This window comes from Crocuta crocuta, unplaced genomic scaffold (assembly GCF_008692635.1).
Source record: "Crocuta crocuta isolate KB4526 unplaced genomic scaffold, BGI_CrCroc_1.0 scaffold41, whole genome shotgun sequence".
Taxonomy (NCBI): domain Eukaryota; kingdom Metazoa; phylum Chordata; class Mammalia; order Carnivora; family Hyaenidae; genus Crocuta; species Crocuta crocuta.
The window spans coordinates 11,462,642-11,480,930 of record NW_027529428.1 but is presented as its reverse complement, the minus strand read 5'-3'; the positions used below and the strand labels follow the sequence as shown (position 1 = coordinate 11,480,930).

Here is an 18,289-nt window from a genome sequence, read left to right as displayed (position 1 = left end):
CCTTCCTCCTCCAGTCTCGGCTTCAGGTTAGGGAAGCTCGGTCCACATTGCCATCAGGCCACTCTCTGATCCCTTGGGTTAGAAAGTTCCATGGCCTGAACCTCTTAAATAATAAGATTCTCCTCTTAGCTCTTCCTGCCTCCTTTCTTGAAATACTTAATTTGATAAACTAAAAGGTGAATAAGTGATACTCTGAATAAGTGATGCTCATGGCAGCCTCCTTCCATTCTTCCTCGTTGATGGCAAAGATGTACGAGACCCAAGGATGGCCATGTTTCTGGAAGGCCGCCTGTGTCATGGTTCACAAATCCCATGTCACCTGGTACCCATGAAGTGGCAGCCACAGGTATTTGAATCCTCTGGCCTGACCCCTGTTTCCTGTATCATAAATGTCTGCTCAAAAAGCAACTGGGCTCAGGGGGAATGAGAAGCCTAAGAAATGCTGCATGTTCAGTCTCTGGTGAAACACGTACTGTAGACTGATCGTCTTCCTGTAGACTGAGGCACTTCCTAACTAGGGGACAGTGACACATTACCATGTTGCTTCCGAGACACCTGCTCTACCATTCAGGCTTGTCATGATTTCTGGGCTTTTGTGATTTCCTGAGCAGCTTTGTGCAAGAAATGCCAGGCATTTAAAACTCTGTTGTCAAGGAGAATCATGTACAAACCATGAGGAGAAGAACTTTATCGTAGAGGAAAATGCCCCCTGTTCATGCACTCCTGAAACTTTCCCCCCGCTGTGGAAGCATCCTGAGTGTCACTGGGAAGCCATGTTGACTGATTCTTCCCTTGACCTTACCTCCCACCATTTTCCTGTCAGAGCATCTCTGCGTCCTTTGGCGGCACCCTATACCTTTATTTTTTATTAATTTTTTATTTCTTTTTTAGTGTTTCTGTATTCATTTTGAGGGAGAGGGAACATCCCAAGCAGGCTCTGTGCTGTCAGCACAGAGTCTGATGCAAGGCTCAATCCTGCAAACCATGAGGTCATGACCAGAGCCGAGATCAAGAGTCTGATGCCCAACTGAGCCACCCAGGTGCATTTGAGATCATAATTTTTAAAAACTCTTGTACGGGGAGGGGAGCCTGGATGGCTCAGTCAGTTCAGTGTCTGACTTCAGCTTGGGTCATGACATCGGGCTCTGTGCTGACAGCTCAGAGCCTAGAGCCTGCTTCAGATTCTGTGTCTCCCTCCCCTCCTCTCCTTCTCTCTCTCTCTCTCTCTCTCTCTCTCTCTCTCTCTCTCTCTCTCAGTTTGTTCATCTGTAAGATAGAGACAATAGCACCTAGCTCACAGAGTTGTGACAGTTGAATCCGCGGTGACCTACATCGTACCTGGCACGTGGGACATTTTCAACAAATGCTATGAGTGAAAGGTTCATGGAGAGTTCGGAAAAGATAGGCTTCCTTTAAATTGGCATTAAAAATATCATCTTGGAGCCACTGTGACAACCCTTGCTAAACAAGACCTAATAACACCCTCACATGTTTTTATTTTGATTTTTCCTCTTTCAGCCGTCCCCAGGGAAGGACGTGGGAATGTGTGTGTGTGTGCATGTGTGTGTCTGCATGTCTGGAGCTCTCTGATTCTCTGCAGATGAGACTTACAAGCCATTTCAGTTGACCGGCCTCCGGGTTCTTTCTCTCACTCAGGTACTGGAAAGCTTCAAGATCATGGACTATAGCCTTTTGCTGGGAATCCACATCTTGGACCATTCCCTCAAAGAGAAAGAAGAGGAGAACTCACAAAATGTGCCTGATGCTAAGCGGTCTGGGATGCAGAAGGTTCTCTATTCGACAGCGATGGAATCCATCCAGGGTCCAGGGAAATCTGGGGATGGGACCATCACAGAGAACCCGGACACGTAAGTGTGGCCACCTTCCTGCCCACCTTTCTGGTTGGGGCAGCCCACCTCCGTGGGCAATTAAACGCAATCATCTTCCTTTCATGGTGGCTCTTTGAGAACGGATTCCTATCTGTGCTAAAATGCATTAAGCGGCCTTTATTTCTGTTCCTCTTTGGATAAGTAGAGGGGTGGCAATTCTTGGCATTATTATCATTCTTTGACCCACGTGATTTCGTTTTTCAGACGGCTTCATCTTTGAACAATGGCTGAAAATATTTCTTACCCCACTTACTGCATATTCAAAACCTGCACCACAACGGGAGGATATACTTTGAATTTGAATAAACATGTATTGAGGCAAACACGTGACAGGAGTTACGCTCACAATTCAGAGCTTCTAATCCACGTAAAAAGATTCTGTTATTCGAGGTCCTGGACCCTGGCAGATGCGGTCCCTTTCCTCAGCCAGATAGGACGGTAACTGCAGGGTTCGTTTGCATATAGAAAGTGCATATTGACTAACAGAAACAGTTGCAGCCAAAGAAAATGACTGAAATGGTTGACTGTGTCATGCATGTTTACCAGCTGTGCAGGAGACTCAATGAGGGACATCGTTTTCATCGGCCATAAGGGACTGCCTTCTGGGAGCCTCCAACAGTGACTAAATCACAGCCAGGTTTCACTTTTGTAAAGGAACTCCATACATACTAAACCTTTACAAAATCCTTTCTTATGAATCCATCTAGATGTCCAATAATACATTAAACAAACTATTCTATATCCGTATCATGAACTACTACATAGCTATTAAAAAACACATGAGCATTGAATATGAGGAAATTTACATCATTTAGCACATGAAAAATGCAAGTTGTAAAGGATGCTAAGTAAAATGCTTTTGTAGGCAAACAAATGCATATATGTATACACACATTTACACTGGAAAGGTGTACCAAATGCTGATAGAGCTCTTTGGCATCCTTGGAATGGGTTCTTTTAAATATTTAAAACTTCAGAGTAAATGTATGAAAGTGTTGCGTTTTTAAGAAGTCGTATTTCGGGGCTCCTGGGTGGCTCAGTCAGTTAAGCATCTGACTTCAGCTCAGCTCATGATCTCCCGGTCCATGAGTGCAAGCCCCGTGTGAGGCTGTGTGCTGACAGCTCAGAGCCTGGAACCTGCTTTGGGTTCTGTGTCTCCCTCTCTGTCTGTCCCTCTCCAGCTCGTGCTCTGTCTCTCTCTCCCTCTCAAAAATAAATAAGCATTTTAAAAAATAAAATCAAAAGCAGTATTTCAGAATACTTCGAGAATCCTTGCTTGCGGTTTTAAAATAGGAAGAATTTTTTGTTTGGAGTCTTCCCATCCAGCTGCCCAGACTTGACAGCTATGGTCTCAGTCTCCTGTGTGGGAAGTACGTCATTCTGGATTCCCAGGAAGACTTTACCCCGGGGCAAAAAAACAAACAAAAAAAGATAAAAGGAGAGCACGTCCAGCATTCTGGAAGTTGTCCATTTTTATTTACAGTCTATTTATTAGAAACTATTTTCACTTTCTGATATATCATAAAATATTCTCTCTTTTGCTCTTTGAACAGAATGGGAGGCATTCCAGCGAAAAGCCATAAGGGAGAAAAACTACTTTTATTTATGGGCATTATTGACATTCTGCAATCATATAGGTAAGTAATTTGGGGGTAAAGCCTTTATGTATTTCAAAATAAATCAACAGAAAGCTCTGAAAAGCCACCAAATGGGAGTGATTTTATATTCTCATTTTTATATGTCTGTCTGTTTACGTTTAGGTTAATGAAGAAGTTAGAACATTCCTGGAAAGCTCTTGTTTATGATGGGGTAAGTGACTTAGCATGTTCCTTCTTAAACTGTATATTTTTCTGATTTCTCAGACTTCAAGGTGTGTGTTGGAAGTCACGTCAGCAGACCAAGGGATGTCATTTCTTTTTTTTTTTTTTTTTTTTTGACATTTACTTCTGAAAGACAGAGAGAGACAGAGCACAAGCAAGGGAGGGGCAGAGAGGGAGGGAGACACGGAACCTGAAGCAGCTCCAGGCTCTGAGCTGTCAGCGCAGAGCCCGATGCGGGGCTTAAACCCACGAGCCATGAGATCGTGACCTGAGCCACAGTCAGTTGCTTAACCGACTGAGCCACCCACGTGACCCAAAATGATGTCTTATTTCTACATGACATCTCAAGGACCGTCTTATGAGAGGATGCTGGGAAAAGGGGGAGGGAGACTGTTTGCAGAGGCCCTGGGAAGAGAGAACGATTGAAATGAGAGTCTGGGTTCTGACCAGAGCGAGCAGTGGAGTGGTCTGAGCCTGACTGTGGTGGGACACAGCCCCGGGTGTGAACCCTGCATTCACCACTTTCCTAACCATGTGATCCAGGCGCATTGCTTGTTCCTTGGCTTCCCTTGGCCTGGTTTCCCATCTGTACCAAAGACCTAGTAATAGCCCCAGCACCTGCCTCCCAGGCCTGATAGAAGGATTAAATAAAATAATACACTCTAACGTTCAGCACAGTGCCTAACACAGCAGAGACGTAAGAAGTGAAAACTTATATGCACGTTGTTATGATGTATGCATGACTAAGACCGAACGGTGTGAAGATCTGTAAGACCCAGAATTACGTAACTATCAAAAAAAAAAAAAAAAGGAAAACAATCAGTTATCAAGAGATGGTCTTCCTCCCCCTCCACCCCCCTCACTCATACACATACACATTCTTATCTAGATGTTACATTCCAAGTCTTTGCTTCTGACAAAACATTTACTGGCCTCAGCCTCCCTCGCTTAATAACCTGACCAAAGAATATATTGGCCAAAAGTTTGCTCACGCTTTTTTTTGAAGATGTTCCCAGATGGTTTCCTTTGAAAGAAGATAAATTAGGGATATTATTCTTTTCCTTTATTGGAGAAGAACACTGACTTCCTCAGTTCTCTGGAAGACTGGTAATAACCTCTCAGCCTGAAAGATCTGCGTTTTGTCCTCAGGCTGAGGAATGGGCTTTGTCAGAATGCACTTGGAAACAACAGGTTCACAAGTTGGCTTCTAAGAAGTAAATGTAGGCTTATTACTCAAATCACAGATTCCTTCTGTTTAAAGGCCAAGATGGTGGACTTTTTTTCCCTTCCAGCTGACAAAAATAGAGACCGTATAATGCCTTTTACTTGTGGGGATGAGCACTGGGTGTTATATGGAAACCAACTTGACAATAAACTATTTAAAAAAAAAACAAAAAATAGGGGCGCCTGGGTGGCTTAGTCGGTTAAGCGTCCGACTTTCACTTAGGTCATGATCTCGCAGTTCATGGGTTCGAGCCCCGCGTCGGGCTCTGTGCTGACTGCCAGCTCGGAGCCTGGAGCCTGTTTCAGTCTGTGACTCCCTCTCTCTCTGACCCTCCCCTGCTCACGCTGTCTCTCTCTCGCACCTAGAAATAAGCAGAACATTAAAAAATTTAAAAATAAATAAATAAAAATTAAAATTAAAAAAATAAAATAAAATATTTTTTTATTTTGGGGAGAGTACAGTGGGGGAGGGGCCCCGAGAAGGGGACAGAGGATTCTAAATGGGCTCCGGGCTGACAGTGGTGAGCCCACCAGATGTGGGGCTCAAGCTCATGAACTGCGAGATCATGACCTGGGCCAAAGTCAGATGTTCAGCCGGGCCACCCAGGTGCCCCAAGACTGCATAATGCCTTCAACATGGAGAGGAAAACAGTAAACACCTACCCTTTCTGTTTTCTAAGACAACTGTAATTCCTTGTTACCAGACTAAGATTTCTGATCTGAATGCTCTAGTTCCCAACAGGTCAGATGCTTCTAAGAGACCCCTACTCTGTCTGGTTAAAATACATCTTCCATTTTTCAATGTTTTTTTTTAATTTTAATTTTTTAATGTTTTTTATTTATTTCTGAGAGAGAGAGAGACAGCATGAGCAGGGGAGGGTCGGAGAGAGAGGGAGACACAGAATCTGAAACAGGTTCCAGGCTCTGAGCTGTTAGCACAGAGCCCAACGCAGGACTTGAACCCAGGAACTGTGAGATCATGACTTGAGCCGAAGTCAGACGCTTAACCGACTGAGCCACCCAGGCGCCCCAGTGTTCTGTTTCCTTTTTTTAAGAGAATCTCTGTGTTGATTATATATTTGTGGAATTGTATGCAGTAAATAAGACTCGTTTTTGTTTGTTTGCAATGTGCCTTTTAAACAATGTTTCTTCATACCAAAGAGAACCACAGCCCAGCTTCTCTTGGAAAGCAAGGTCTGAGTCTTACTCATCTTGCACCGTAAGATATTTCTCAGTATCTTATGTGCTTGTTGTGAATATGTGTCTGCTTCAGACAGAAGCTGCCAGAAAGCTGGGGGGGGTGGGAGGATGGGTGCATGTCAAACCAGTAGGAAAATCCCACCACGGATAGTCTAAAGGTCTTTGACCAAAGAGAGTTCTTCTGTGCTGTGTCCTTCATAACATGCTAATTACAGAACTACCTTATGCCTCCTGTGATCCCCCATTTCACAGATGAAAAAAAAAATGGCGGCACCAAGACACTGCCTTTATCCCAGATCACACAGCTTCTTAAAGTGAGAGCCAACACGAGAACCAGGTCTCCAGACCCCTGGTCCAGTGTGGGGTTTTTCTTCCAAACCTAGAGCGGACACGTTACAGCATCTAAACTTAAACTTTTAGAACTTTTTTAAATTAGAATCCACAAACTTAGAATCAAAATGGAACAATAATTTATTTCTGGATATGTATATCTTGGATAGGAAATAAATGATCACTGAGTAAACATACAGAATTAGCTTCNCCTGAAAAGTCCTGCTGGGCATGAGAAAATTGAGTTAACAGTTTAATTCAATTCAATTCTATCTAATTAGTAGATAATTCAGCACAACGGAGGTCATCAGTCAGCCTTGTGCCCTAGGAATCTTCCCGTGTTTTCCACCTTATTACTAGGAGACAAAACCAGTGCTCGTTTTTTTTTAATCTAGATGTCGTTTTTCCACTAGGGTTGTTTTGCTTATTTATGTCCCCAACTTTTGTCCCCAACTGAAAACGTTTTCCTTCATTTCAGATGACACTTGAGGCACTGGTTGCCCATGTTTGGAAAAAAAAAAAGAATCCAAAAGCCCACGTGGCACACAACGGATATGACACTGGATGCTTCATAAAGCAGCATCTTTTTGCTAGCTCTCCCCAGCCCCTCTTCACACTCTGTTTCATCATGAATATCTACCGTCTTTGCTCAGATTGTCTTTGCCGCCTTCTGCAGCCTGGCTCCTGGGCACCCCAGGTCACAAGGCATTCCTCTTCTCTGGCTCCCAACATCCACACCTTCTGGTTGAGGACGTTGGCTTAACAGAGAACCAATTGCATTGTTGGGTCTTCTAGCTTAAAGTGAACTGCAAGATAAACCTGTGGTAACTGCTTTGTATTTTCAGGATACTGTTTCAGTTCATCGACCAAGCTTTTATGCTGACAGATTCCTAAAGTTTATGAATTCCAGAGTTTTCAAGAAAATTCAAGGTAAGATTCTCAGAATTCTNTACTTTGAGCACTTACTTGCAGGCTTTCTGGTGTGTATCTTTGCGAATTTTAATTGGAAGGCTTTGGACTAATTTATCTCCCAAAAGCTGTGATGACTTAATAATTATATAATTACCAATAATTTACTGATTCCATTATCATTAGAGTCTTAACCTGGTGGAAAAAAATTATAAATGGCCTAAATATCTAATCCTGTATTACACAGATTATACAGATTATATATTATTTAATATATTATGGTACAATCTAATGGAATAATATGTACAATAAAAATCATATACTAAAGGTACATTTAGTCCTTATAGGCATAGATTTAGTCACACACACAGACACACACACATATATATAGTTCATTGGTTTGCATATGTAAATTCACAACAAATTCTAATGGAATATATAAAAATCAGATACATTAACAAGAAAAAGGATAAAAACCAAATGATCGTCTCAACAGATGCAGAAAACACACTAGACAAAGTACAGTATTCACTCATGATGAAAAAACTTTCCACAGAGTAGGTTTAGAGAGAACATACCTCAACATAATAAAGGTCATATATGAAAAACCCACAGCTAACATCATACACCATGGTGAAAACCCGAGAGCTTTTCCTCTAAGATCAGCAGCAAGACAGGTATGTCGACTTTGACCACTTTTATTCATTGTAGTACCAGAAGTCCTAGCCACAACAGTCAGGCAAGAAAAAGAAATAAAAGGCATCCAAATTGGTAAGGAAGAAGAGTAAAACTTTGACTATTTGCAGATGACGTGATCCTGTATATAGAAAACCCCAAATACTCCACCAAAAAACTATTAGAACTGATTGATGAATTCCATAAAGTCAAGGATACAAAATTAATACAGAAATCCATTGTATTTCTATACAGTAATAATGAAATAGCAGAGAGAAATTAAGAAAACATTCCCATTTACAGTCACACCAATTATAATAAAATACCTAGGCATAAACTTAACCAAAGAGGTGAAATATCTGTACTCTGAAAACTATAAAATTATTGGTGAAGGAAATTGAAGATGACATAAACAAAGGGTCAGATATTCTATGCTCGTGGATTAGAAGGGAAAATATTATTAAAATGTCCATACGACTTAAAGCAATCTACCAATTTAGGGGTGCTTGGGTGGCTCAGTCAGTTAAGTGTCCGACTCAATTTCAGCTCAGGTCATGATCTCACGGTTATGAGTTAGAGCCCCACGTCAGGCCCAAGTGCTGGCACTGTGGAGACTCCTCGAGATTCTCTCTCGCTCTCTCAGCCCCTCCCCCACTCTTTTTCTTTCTTATCTCTCTCAAAAATAAATAAACTTCTTTTTTAAAAATGCAATCTGCAGATTTAATGCAATCTTTATCAAAATACCAACAACCTTTTTCATGGAACTAGAACAGATAATCCTAAAATTTGTATCGAACCACAAAAGACCCCAAATAGCCAAAGCATTCTTGAAAACGAAGAACAAAGCTGGAGGTATTACAACCCCAGATTTCAAGATATACTACAAAGCTGCAGTAATCAAAACAGGATAGTACTGGCACAAAAATAGATCCAGAGATCAGCAGAACAGGATAGAGACCTGAAGTAAATCCATGCCTGAATTGTCAGTTAATATATGACAAAGAAGGCAAAAATATGCAATGGGGAAAATTCAGTCTCTTCAAAAAATGGTGCTGGGAAAACTGGACAGCTGCATGAAAAAGAATGAAACTAGATCATTTTCTTACACCATACAGAAAAATAAACTCAAAACGGATTAAAAACTTAAATGTGAGACCTGAGACCATAAAATTTCTAGAAGAAAACATGTGCAGTAATATCTTGGATATCATCCTAAGAAAAATATTTATGGATGTTTCTCCTGAGGCAAAGAAAACAAAAGCAAAAATAAACTCTTGGGACTATACCAAAATAAAAAGCTTTTGCACAGCAAAGGAAACCTACTAAATGGAAGAAGATACTTGCAAATGATATATCTAATAAGGGGTTAATATCCAAAATACATAAAGAACTTACACAACTCAACACCACAAAAAATATCTGATTAAAAACTGGTCAGAGGACCTGAATAGACATTTTTCCAAAGAAAATCTACAAATGGCCAACAGACATGTGAAAAAATGCTCAGCATCACTAATCTTCAGAGAAATGCAAATCAAGCTGCAATGAGGTATCCCCAGTCAGAATGACTAATATAAAAAGACAAGAAATAACAAGTTTTGGTGAGCGTGTGGAGAAAAGGGAGCCTTCATGCACAGTTGGTGAGAATGTAAATTGGTACAGCCACTGTGGAAAACAGTAAGAAGGTTCCTCAAAAAATTGAAAATAGAAATAGCGTATGATCCATTAATTCCACTACTGGGTGTTTACCCAAAGAAAATGAAAACACTCTTTCAGACAGATATATGCACCCCTATGTTTACAACAGCATTATTTATAATAGCCAAGATATAGAAGTAACCAAGTATATATCTATAGATGAATGGATAAAGAAGATGTGAGGTAGATAGATAGACAGACACACATACACACACACATGTACACACAGTGGAATATTATTTAGCCATGGAAATGAGATCTTGCCATTTCAAAACACGGATGGACCTAGAAGGTATTATGCTAAGTAAAATAAGACAAAGATAAATGCCACATAGTTTCACTTATATGTAGAATCTAGAGAATCAGAATGAATGAACAAACTCTTAAATACAGAGAACAAACTGCTGGTTGCCAGAGGGGACATAGATGAGGGCAAGATAGAGAATGAGGATTAAGAGGTACAAACTTCGAGTTATAAAATAAGTAAGTCATAGAGATGAAAAGTACAGGGAATACAGTCCATAATATTGTGTAGTGATTACACAGTGATGACCCTTCTCATGGTGAGCACTGAATAATGTATAGAATTGTCTAAACAATATGTTGTACACCTGAAACTAATATAACATTGTGTGTCAATTTTACTTCCGTAATAATATTTTTAATTGTAAAAACTGGAAAAAATACATATAACTTTAAGATGCTTTCTCAACTGTGAGTATTCTTAAGGTCTGAAGGCATACTGTTTTTGTAGGTGAGAACTTGCCCTCCCCACTCGCACGCCCCGGGAAACAGTACCTGGTCTTCAAGTTTCTTCTTTCAAATCAATTTTTTAACCTTATCAAATATTTCATCCCACCCCAAAGTTGAATCATACTGCCAGGATAATAATATCTGCAAACTTGTATAATTTTTTCCGGAACTGTTAGTCACCATAAATGTTGAAATCTCACTAAAATTCTCTACACGGGTAATGTGTCTAAAGCACTAAAACTTAGCTTCCTGAGAGGAATATAATATTACATTAGTGTGTTAAAATCAGCTGCTCTGAGATTATTAAAATAAAATGCATTCATTCAACCAACAGGAGCGCCTTAAATGTACCTAGCACTAACCATCATTAACCCTCAGTAAATTTTGGGTCGGGGATTAGAATATTTAACAGTTTGGGGTGCCTAGGTGGCCCAGTAGGTTAAGTATATGACTCTTGATTTCAGCTCAGGTCATGATCTCACAGTCTCATGAGATGGAGCTCTGCATCAGGCTCTGCTCTGACATTGCAGACTCTGCTTGGGATTCTCTCTCTCTCTCTCTCTCTCTCTCTCTCTCTCTCTCTCTCTCTCTCTCTCTCTCTCCCCTCCCCCAAAATAAAATAAACTTAACATGTTGGGGCGCCTGGGTGGCTCAGTTGGTTGAGCATCCAACTTCATGATCTCACGAACCGTGAGTTGAAGCCCCACGTTCGGTTCTGTGCTGACAGCTCGGAGCCTGGAGCCTGTTTCAGATTCTGTGTCTCCCCCTCTCTCTGCCCCTCCCCCACTCACACTCTGTCTGTCTCAAAAATAAATAAACATTAAAATTTTTTTTAAAAAAGAACATGTTATAGATTTATAACCTAATAAAACAATTGTTAATAGAGTTTTTGCATATACTACAGTAAGCACACAGAGATAAGAACAATTCCATAAGAAAGCATCAGAGAGAGAATATTTAAAGTAAGTCCTAAAAATATAAGCTAGCATTCATTAGGAAGAAAGGAAAGAAGGACATCTGAAAAAGTAGCATGTGCAAAGGCCCAGGGGTAGGAATGAAAACAGTAGATTCCAGGAATGACGAGCTGGAAAGCAAGTATAGAGGCAGGTAAATGACAGGAATGTAGGGCTGGAAATGGACAGAGGATACCTTTCGTCAGACATTGTTTAGCCAAAAACAAATCCAGGAGCTTTTTTTTCTTTAAATATAATTTATTGTCAAATTAGCTAACATACAGTGTATACAGTATGCTTTTGGCTTCGGGAGTAGATTCCTGTGATTCATCGCTCACATACAACACCCAGTGCTCATCCCAACAAGTCCTCTCCTCCTCCGAGGCACAAAAGAAAGTGACCGGCAACCAAAACTCTCCTTTGCAGTTGTCCAATCCAAAGGAGTCCCAGGGGCCTTTAATTTTTGCACGATCCAGTTTCTTATCCTAGGAACAAGTCTCAGATGCTTCCTTTAGGGAAGGTCCCCCCATTTAGGTGCTGGGTAGTCCTGGCCGGGGTCTGTTCGTGGGCCCTCTCTGCCTTCACGGTATATGACGTGGATGATGAACAAAGAGCTATTTCTTTTCGTAGCTCTTGGCCTTCCCTCATGCTTGTGAACCACGGGTACAGACAGTTCTCTGCGTGCCTTCCCCTGGTGCACGTTTCCTGACGGCTGCCTGTGTTCTGATCCCAGCTCCATCTCCATTTAGACAGTCTCCGTTGAGAATAAGCAGCACTCAAACCTTTTGGCTGCAGGGGCCACATTAACATGCTTCACAGTGATTAAAGACCCCGAGAAAGTGTTTACTAATGTGGGACTATGTATATCAGTCTTTAGCATATTAGAATTTAAAATCAAGGAAAGTTTTCAATATTCACTAATTCTTACAAAGTAAAGATTCAAACACTGCACGTAGAAAAGGTCAGTTTCAACAAAAAGGTAAAACATTTTCACATAAAAAAATAATCACGAAGGGGCGCCTGGGTGGCTCAGTCGGTTAAGCGTCCGACTTTGGCTTGGGTCATGATCTCACGGTTCATGAGTTTGAGCCCCGCATCGGGCTCTCTGCTGTCGGTTCATGCCCTCTTGCTCTCAAAAATAAATAAACATTAAAATAATTATAGTAATAATTATAGAAAGCAATATTTTCTAAAACAATTGAATGAATTGTTCTAAAATCTCATATCAGCTTCTGAAGTGAGTCTGTGGCGAGAGGTCATGTGACATCTAGAAAACTCATAAGAGAGCAAGGAAGGCCAATTATGTCTTAATATGATTATGCAAATAGGTTTTTTACAGCTATTTGTGTTTTTTTAAACATTCATTTTTGAGAGGCAGAGAGAGCTAGCACAGCGGGGTAGGGGGTCAAAGAGAGGGGGAGACAGAATCTGAGGCAGGCTCCAGGCTCCAAGCTGTCAGCACAGAGCCAGACGCAGGGCTTGAACATGAGATCATGACCTGAGCCAAAGTTGGACACTTAAGCGACTGAGCCACCCAGATGCCCCTATTTCATTTTTTTTTTTAATTTTTTTTTAATGTTATTTATTTCTAGGAGAGAGAGAGAGACAGCGTGAGCAGGGGAGGGTCAGAGAGAGAGGGAGTCACAGACTCTGAAACAGGCTCCAGGCTCCAAGCTGGCAGTCAGCACAGAGCCCGACGCGGGGCTCGAACCCACGAACCGCGAGATCATGACCTAAGCGAAAGTCGGACGCTTAACCGACTAAGCCACCCAGGCGCCCCTCATTTTCTTAAGTAATATCTACACCCAACGTGGGGCTCGAACTCATGATCCCAAGATCAAGAATCGTATGCTCCACCGACTGAGCCAGCCAGGAGTCCCTGAAAATAGTTTTAACTTTGCAAACCCACAGTTGAAATCCTCCAACTTAAAAGCTTTAAAACAGTATGTTGGAAGACCAGAGTTGAGGGTCTATAAAAGTCAGCAGACAGACCCTTGAAGCAGAAGCCAGGACGGGCGATCCCTTCACGCCTGGGTAGCAAGTGTCGCCTGTGTCTTCATAGGATGAGGAGTTCAGGTAAATGAGACTTGTCAGGGCCACTTATTTTCCATTAAAATCCCTTTTGATCAGTTTTTAAATGTTCAAAATGTCCTCCCCTCCAAGCAAACCCAGCTCTGGTTTTGTCTCTTCTCCCCTCACAATGACCAGGAAATAGAATGTTCAAGAGGGAGGAAACAAACACCAGTTAAGACACCTTCAGAGAAAAGAAAGACACCTCGGGTTTCATGCTTTCTAGTTCTGTGACCTTGTTCAGGGCACAACTTTGCAGCTCTCGTTTTCTGGACCCATGAAAGGGCTCGGACAAGACTTGTCTCCCTCGGACAGTCGCGGGTGATTTGAGATAACGGTCTGTGATGTTGGTCTCCACACCCTCGAGCTCTCTACACAGGTTATTTATTATGATGGTTCTTTTAATATGATGTTAAAAGTGCTCACAGGACACACAAGCCTTCCCTTCTCCGGAAGTTGAACGACCGCCCACTGTGTTTCCCCATTTGTGTGTCACAAAGTCCTTGTCCGGTAACGTTCTTGCGAGCTGCCCACGAGCAGACCCCGGTGAGCTAAGCTAAGCTCTGACTCCCCAGGGCCAGACGCAATTATCCTAAAACATCAGCTGTCAGGTGGCCCCTGTGTGCAGCCCTCCACAGGCCGAGAGAGACTGCCACAAACCAGTGCAGGGAAGGCATAAACAAGCCACAACTTCGCTCCCTCCCCTCCCCTCTCCTCCAAGGAAATTCTTTAATAACGGTATTAAGCCAGGAAGAATTATTGAAGCGAGGACTGAATAGAGATGGGGATGATCTGGCCCCAGCTAAACGGCTGCCAGTGACAGAGCAGAAGTAAAGGGACCACCTTCAGCGAACAGGACTGATGGTGAAGTCCCTTTGCCCTGGTTCAGGTTCCCAACACGCTTCTGAAGTGGTAGAATGCTGTTAGGACAAAGGTCAGAAGCAAGCGATAGGTCTGACGTAGCCGTGACCTAGAAAAGACCCAGAGGGCAGGAAATCTCAGTGGAAAGTCACTTAAAAGAAAAAAGCAACCAGAAGTAACTTGACTAAATTAGGCTTCCTGAGTATGAGATTAAACATTGGCATGTTTCGAAATTCCCAATCCCCAGTTAATAAAACCAGGGTCGTGAGAATTCTCCTTGCTTTACCATCTGCGTTTACCAATCCACCCAACCTCCCCCTAGCACTAGAAAAACATTGCTTGGAGGCAGAAAAATTCTCCTTTAGCCACCAAACATTTGAATTTCACCTCGGGTAAGGCTTAACTTCAAAATCTGGAGATGTATTCCAGTTTGCCCATACTCTGGGCCCTTGTCATTGAAGTCAAGTCCCTGTGGACAAATAAAATTGCCCAAACACACACGGTTTTGTCTCCCTTTCCTCGTGTGCATAAAACAGAGTTTCTTGCATCCTGCTCAAATAATGACTCGTATGTTAATCGGTAAAATCCTAATTGAAAAATATCAATGCTCTTTTACAGTAAGTATCTTTCTTTGTCACTCCTTTGTCCCTCTGTCTAGCTTTGAAGGCCTCGCCTTCTAAAAAGCGGTGCAATTCCATCGCCGCCCTGAAGGCAACTTCCCAAGAGATCGTGTCCTCCGTTAGCCAGGAATGGAAAGATGAGAAGCGGGACCTGCTGATGGAAGGGCAGAGTTTCAGCAGTCTTGACGAGGAAGGTAAGGACATGCACCTTACAAAAAAACGGGGCAGGGGGTGGCGGGGAGTGCCTCTGATTTTATTCATATAAGTGATGTGGACTCACAATAGAACAGTCAGAACATTAGAGGGGCGCCCCGGTGGCTCAGTCGGTTAAGCATCCAACTTCGGTTCAGGTCATGATCTCGCGGTTCCTGAGTTCGAGCCCCGCGTCGGGCTCTGTGCTGACAGCTCAGAGCCTGGAGCCTGCTTCAGATTCTGTCTCTCCCTCTCTCTTTACCCCTGTCCCCCGCCCCCCTTTATCTCTCAAAAGTAAATAAACATTAAAAAAAATAAAAAGAATCTTAGAACATACCTGCTCTCAGAAAAAGGTCCGGGAGCACCTGCCTGGCTCAGGTAGAACATGCCACTCTTTATCTCTAGGTCATGAGTTCAAGCCCCATATTGGGCGTAGAGTTTACTTAAAAACACACACACACACAAATTCTATTAACTAATTTTCAAGAGGATACTTAGAGTATGACACAGTTACTACAAATTTTTTAAACACATAAACAATATTCTATATGGCTTGTAAAAAAAAAAAGGTAGAAGTACACCAAGATATTCAGAAATAAGTATCAATCACCCCACTACCTGGAAGTAACACATGTGAACATTTTTGTGTTTTTACTACTGGACCTTGTTCTGTGCGTGTGGACAGTGTGTGTGTGTGTGTGTGTGTGTGTGTGTGTGTGTGTTTCAAACACACATATGCATATATGTACACAGTTATATACATATTCATATATACACACTGTAACAATGAATTACCGATTTATTTAGGTCTTTAATGAATTTAATAAAATTTTTAGAACTTTCCTCTTGCTTGTCATGTATACCTACCTTTTGTTAGACTTTTTCTCAGATGCAGAGAGAGAAAGACGTAGACCTGTATTTTCTGTCTTTTCAGATGGTATCTTTTGAAGGTTCGGGTTTTCTGGCTGTTCGTCGCTATTGTGTCAGAGCTCACCTCTTTTCCCTTCCTTTGCCGCTTGCCAGCTAGAATCCTGGTACAGTGGTGAATAGAAGTGTCGATTGTGGCAAGCCTTGCCTTGTCCTGATTTTAAAGGGAAGGCTTCTTGCATTTCACTGTTGAAAAAGAAGTTTGCTGTATTGGATACCCATAATCGGGCCAAGGAAGTACCTTTGTATGGCTGGTTTGCTAAAAGTTTTTATCAGGAATGAGTGTTGAATTTTATCGCAAACTTTTCTCTATCTTCTTGAGTTGATCATTAGGTTTTTTCTTTTTCTAATCCTAGAAGAGGAAGTGACATTTTAGACTTTTTTTTTTTTTTTTATCAGTATGTTCTTTTGGGAATCACAGCATTTCCTGAAAGTTTCTTCTACTTAGATTAGCTCTCTAGGGCGCCTGGATGGCTCAGTCGGTTAAGCGTACAACTTCAGCTCAGGTCATGATCTCACGGTTCGTGGGTTCAGGCCCCACATCGGGCTCTGTGCTGACAGCCTGGAGCCTGGGTGGGATGCTGTATCTCCCTCTCTCTCTGCCTCTTCCCTGCTCATGCTTGTGCGTGTGCTTGCGCTCTCCCTCACGTGCGTGCTCACTCGCTCTCTCTCAAAAATAAACATTAGAAAACATTTTTTAAGAAAAGATGAGCTCTCTTCTCGGGGGTTCTTTTCCTTAGAGTCCTTAGAATAGGGTGTTTTTCCTGCTCGCCTCCTACAAAACTTACCCACATGTGCCATGCTGACTTTCTTTCTTTATTGTCTTGCTAGAAACCAACCCAGGCCCAGATTTCGTGATTTCAGCAGGAGAGTTACTGAAATGCTCTTGCTCCTCTCTCTGGCTGGATGGCTGCCGTTTCTGGCAGCTGTGACTCCCTTTCCCTAAGCGCCTCCACACTGGCCCCTTCCCCACCGCACTGCCGGTTCTTAGAGCACACAGAAACCTGTACGGTGCCTCCAGTCTGGGAAATAGGATTAGTGGATTTTTAAACTGTGTTAGTTAATCTTTTTAATTTTTTTAATGTTTCTTTTATTTTATTTTATTTTTGAGAGAGAGACAGAGTATGAGCAGGGGAGGGGTAGAGAGAGAGAGGGAGACACAAAATCCGAAGCAGGCTCCAGGCTCTGAGCTGGCAGCACAGAGCCCAATACAGGGCTCGAACCCGCGAACTGTGAGATCATGACCTGAGCCAAAGTCGGACGCTTAACTGACCAAGCCCCCCAGGCGCCCCATAATCTTTCAAATAGAATGCACCGTATGACTTCTGAAGTTAAAGCAGCGAGTCCAGTTGTTAATCTTGGGGGAGAAAAGAGATATAATATATACACTACATACTGTCCAAAGAGTCCGGAAATATTGGAAGCAGGGCACGTGTTGTGCATTTTGTCAGATGAGCTATTGCATCTACTACTGTTTCATATTGAAATGAGTTTCTTTGGACAGTTCTCCATACAGAGTTTTTATAATGCTCTGTATTTGATGGTTTCCATTTTCATAGTGCACCAAATTTCCTCTAATTTTTAATCGTCTCCTCTGCACCATTGCCGCATATCTTGGTTGTATTTTTCTGTGGCCATGTAACAAATTGCCAGAAAGTCTGCAGCTTAAAGAGCCTCGAGGCATTAGCTCATAGTTGGGTAGGTCAGAAGTCTCGAAAGGCTCGCAGTGGTTCTCTGGACACAGTTTATCAGGGATCTAAAGGCATCAGCTGGGCTGCGTTCCCATCTGGCATTGTTGGGGGAAAAAATCCTCCAAGGTCCTTGAAGTTGGAAGGCAGAGGACCCTGTGCCTTCCTGTCTGATAGCTGCGGGCCACATTCAGCCCCTCCGGACCATCCACATTCCTTGCCAGGCAGCCCCTCCATCTTCAGAGAATTTCTTAAAAGTGAATCCTTCTCTTGCTCCCAAACCCTGACCCCCAGACACAGACTTAAAAGGCTCAAGTGATGGGGCACCTGGGTGATTCAGTCAGTTAAGCATCTGACTCTTGATTTCAGCTCAGGTCATGATCTCATGGTACCTAAGATGGAGCCCCACGTTGGGCTCTGCGCTGATAGTACAGAGCTTGCTTGGGATTCTCTCCTCTCTACCCTCCCCCTGTTTGCATG

At 42.4% G+C, this 18,289-nt stretch overlaps 1 protein-coding gene across 4 annotated transcripts in view; it reads left to right on the top strand.

The window, feature by feature from the left end:
- The window catches only part of PIP5K1B (phosphatidylinositol-4-phosphate 5-kinase type 1 beta), a 307,134-nt gene that overhangs the window by 211,216 nt on the left and 77,629 nt on the right, over window positions 1-18,289 (top strand). For all 4 annotated transcript variants that reach the window (XM_077759415.1, XM_077759417.1, XM_077759416.1 and 1 more), the window contains 5 exons: window positions 1,657-1,868; window positions 3,443-3,526; window positions 3,650-3,698; window positions 7,309-7,393; window positions 15,041-15,196. In XM_077759415.1, coding sequence (XP_077615541.1) covers window positions 1,657-1,868; window positions 3,443-3,526; window positions 3,650-3,698; window positions 7,309-7,393; window positions 15,041-15,196 — 586 coding nt within the window. The remainder of the gene's footprint in view (window positions 1-1,656; window positions 1,869-3,442; window positions 3,527-3,649; window positions 3,699-7,308; window positions 7,394-15,040; window positions 15,197-18,289) is intronic.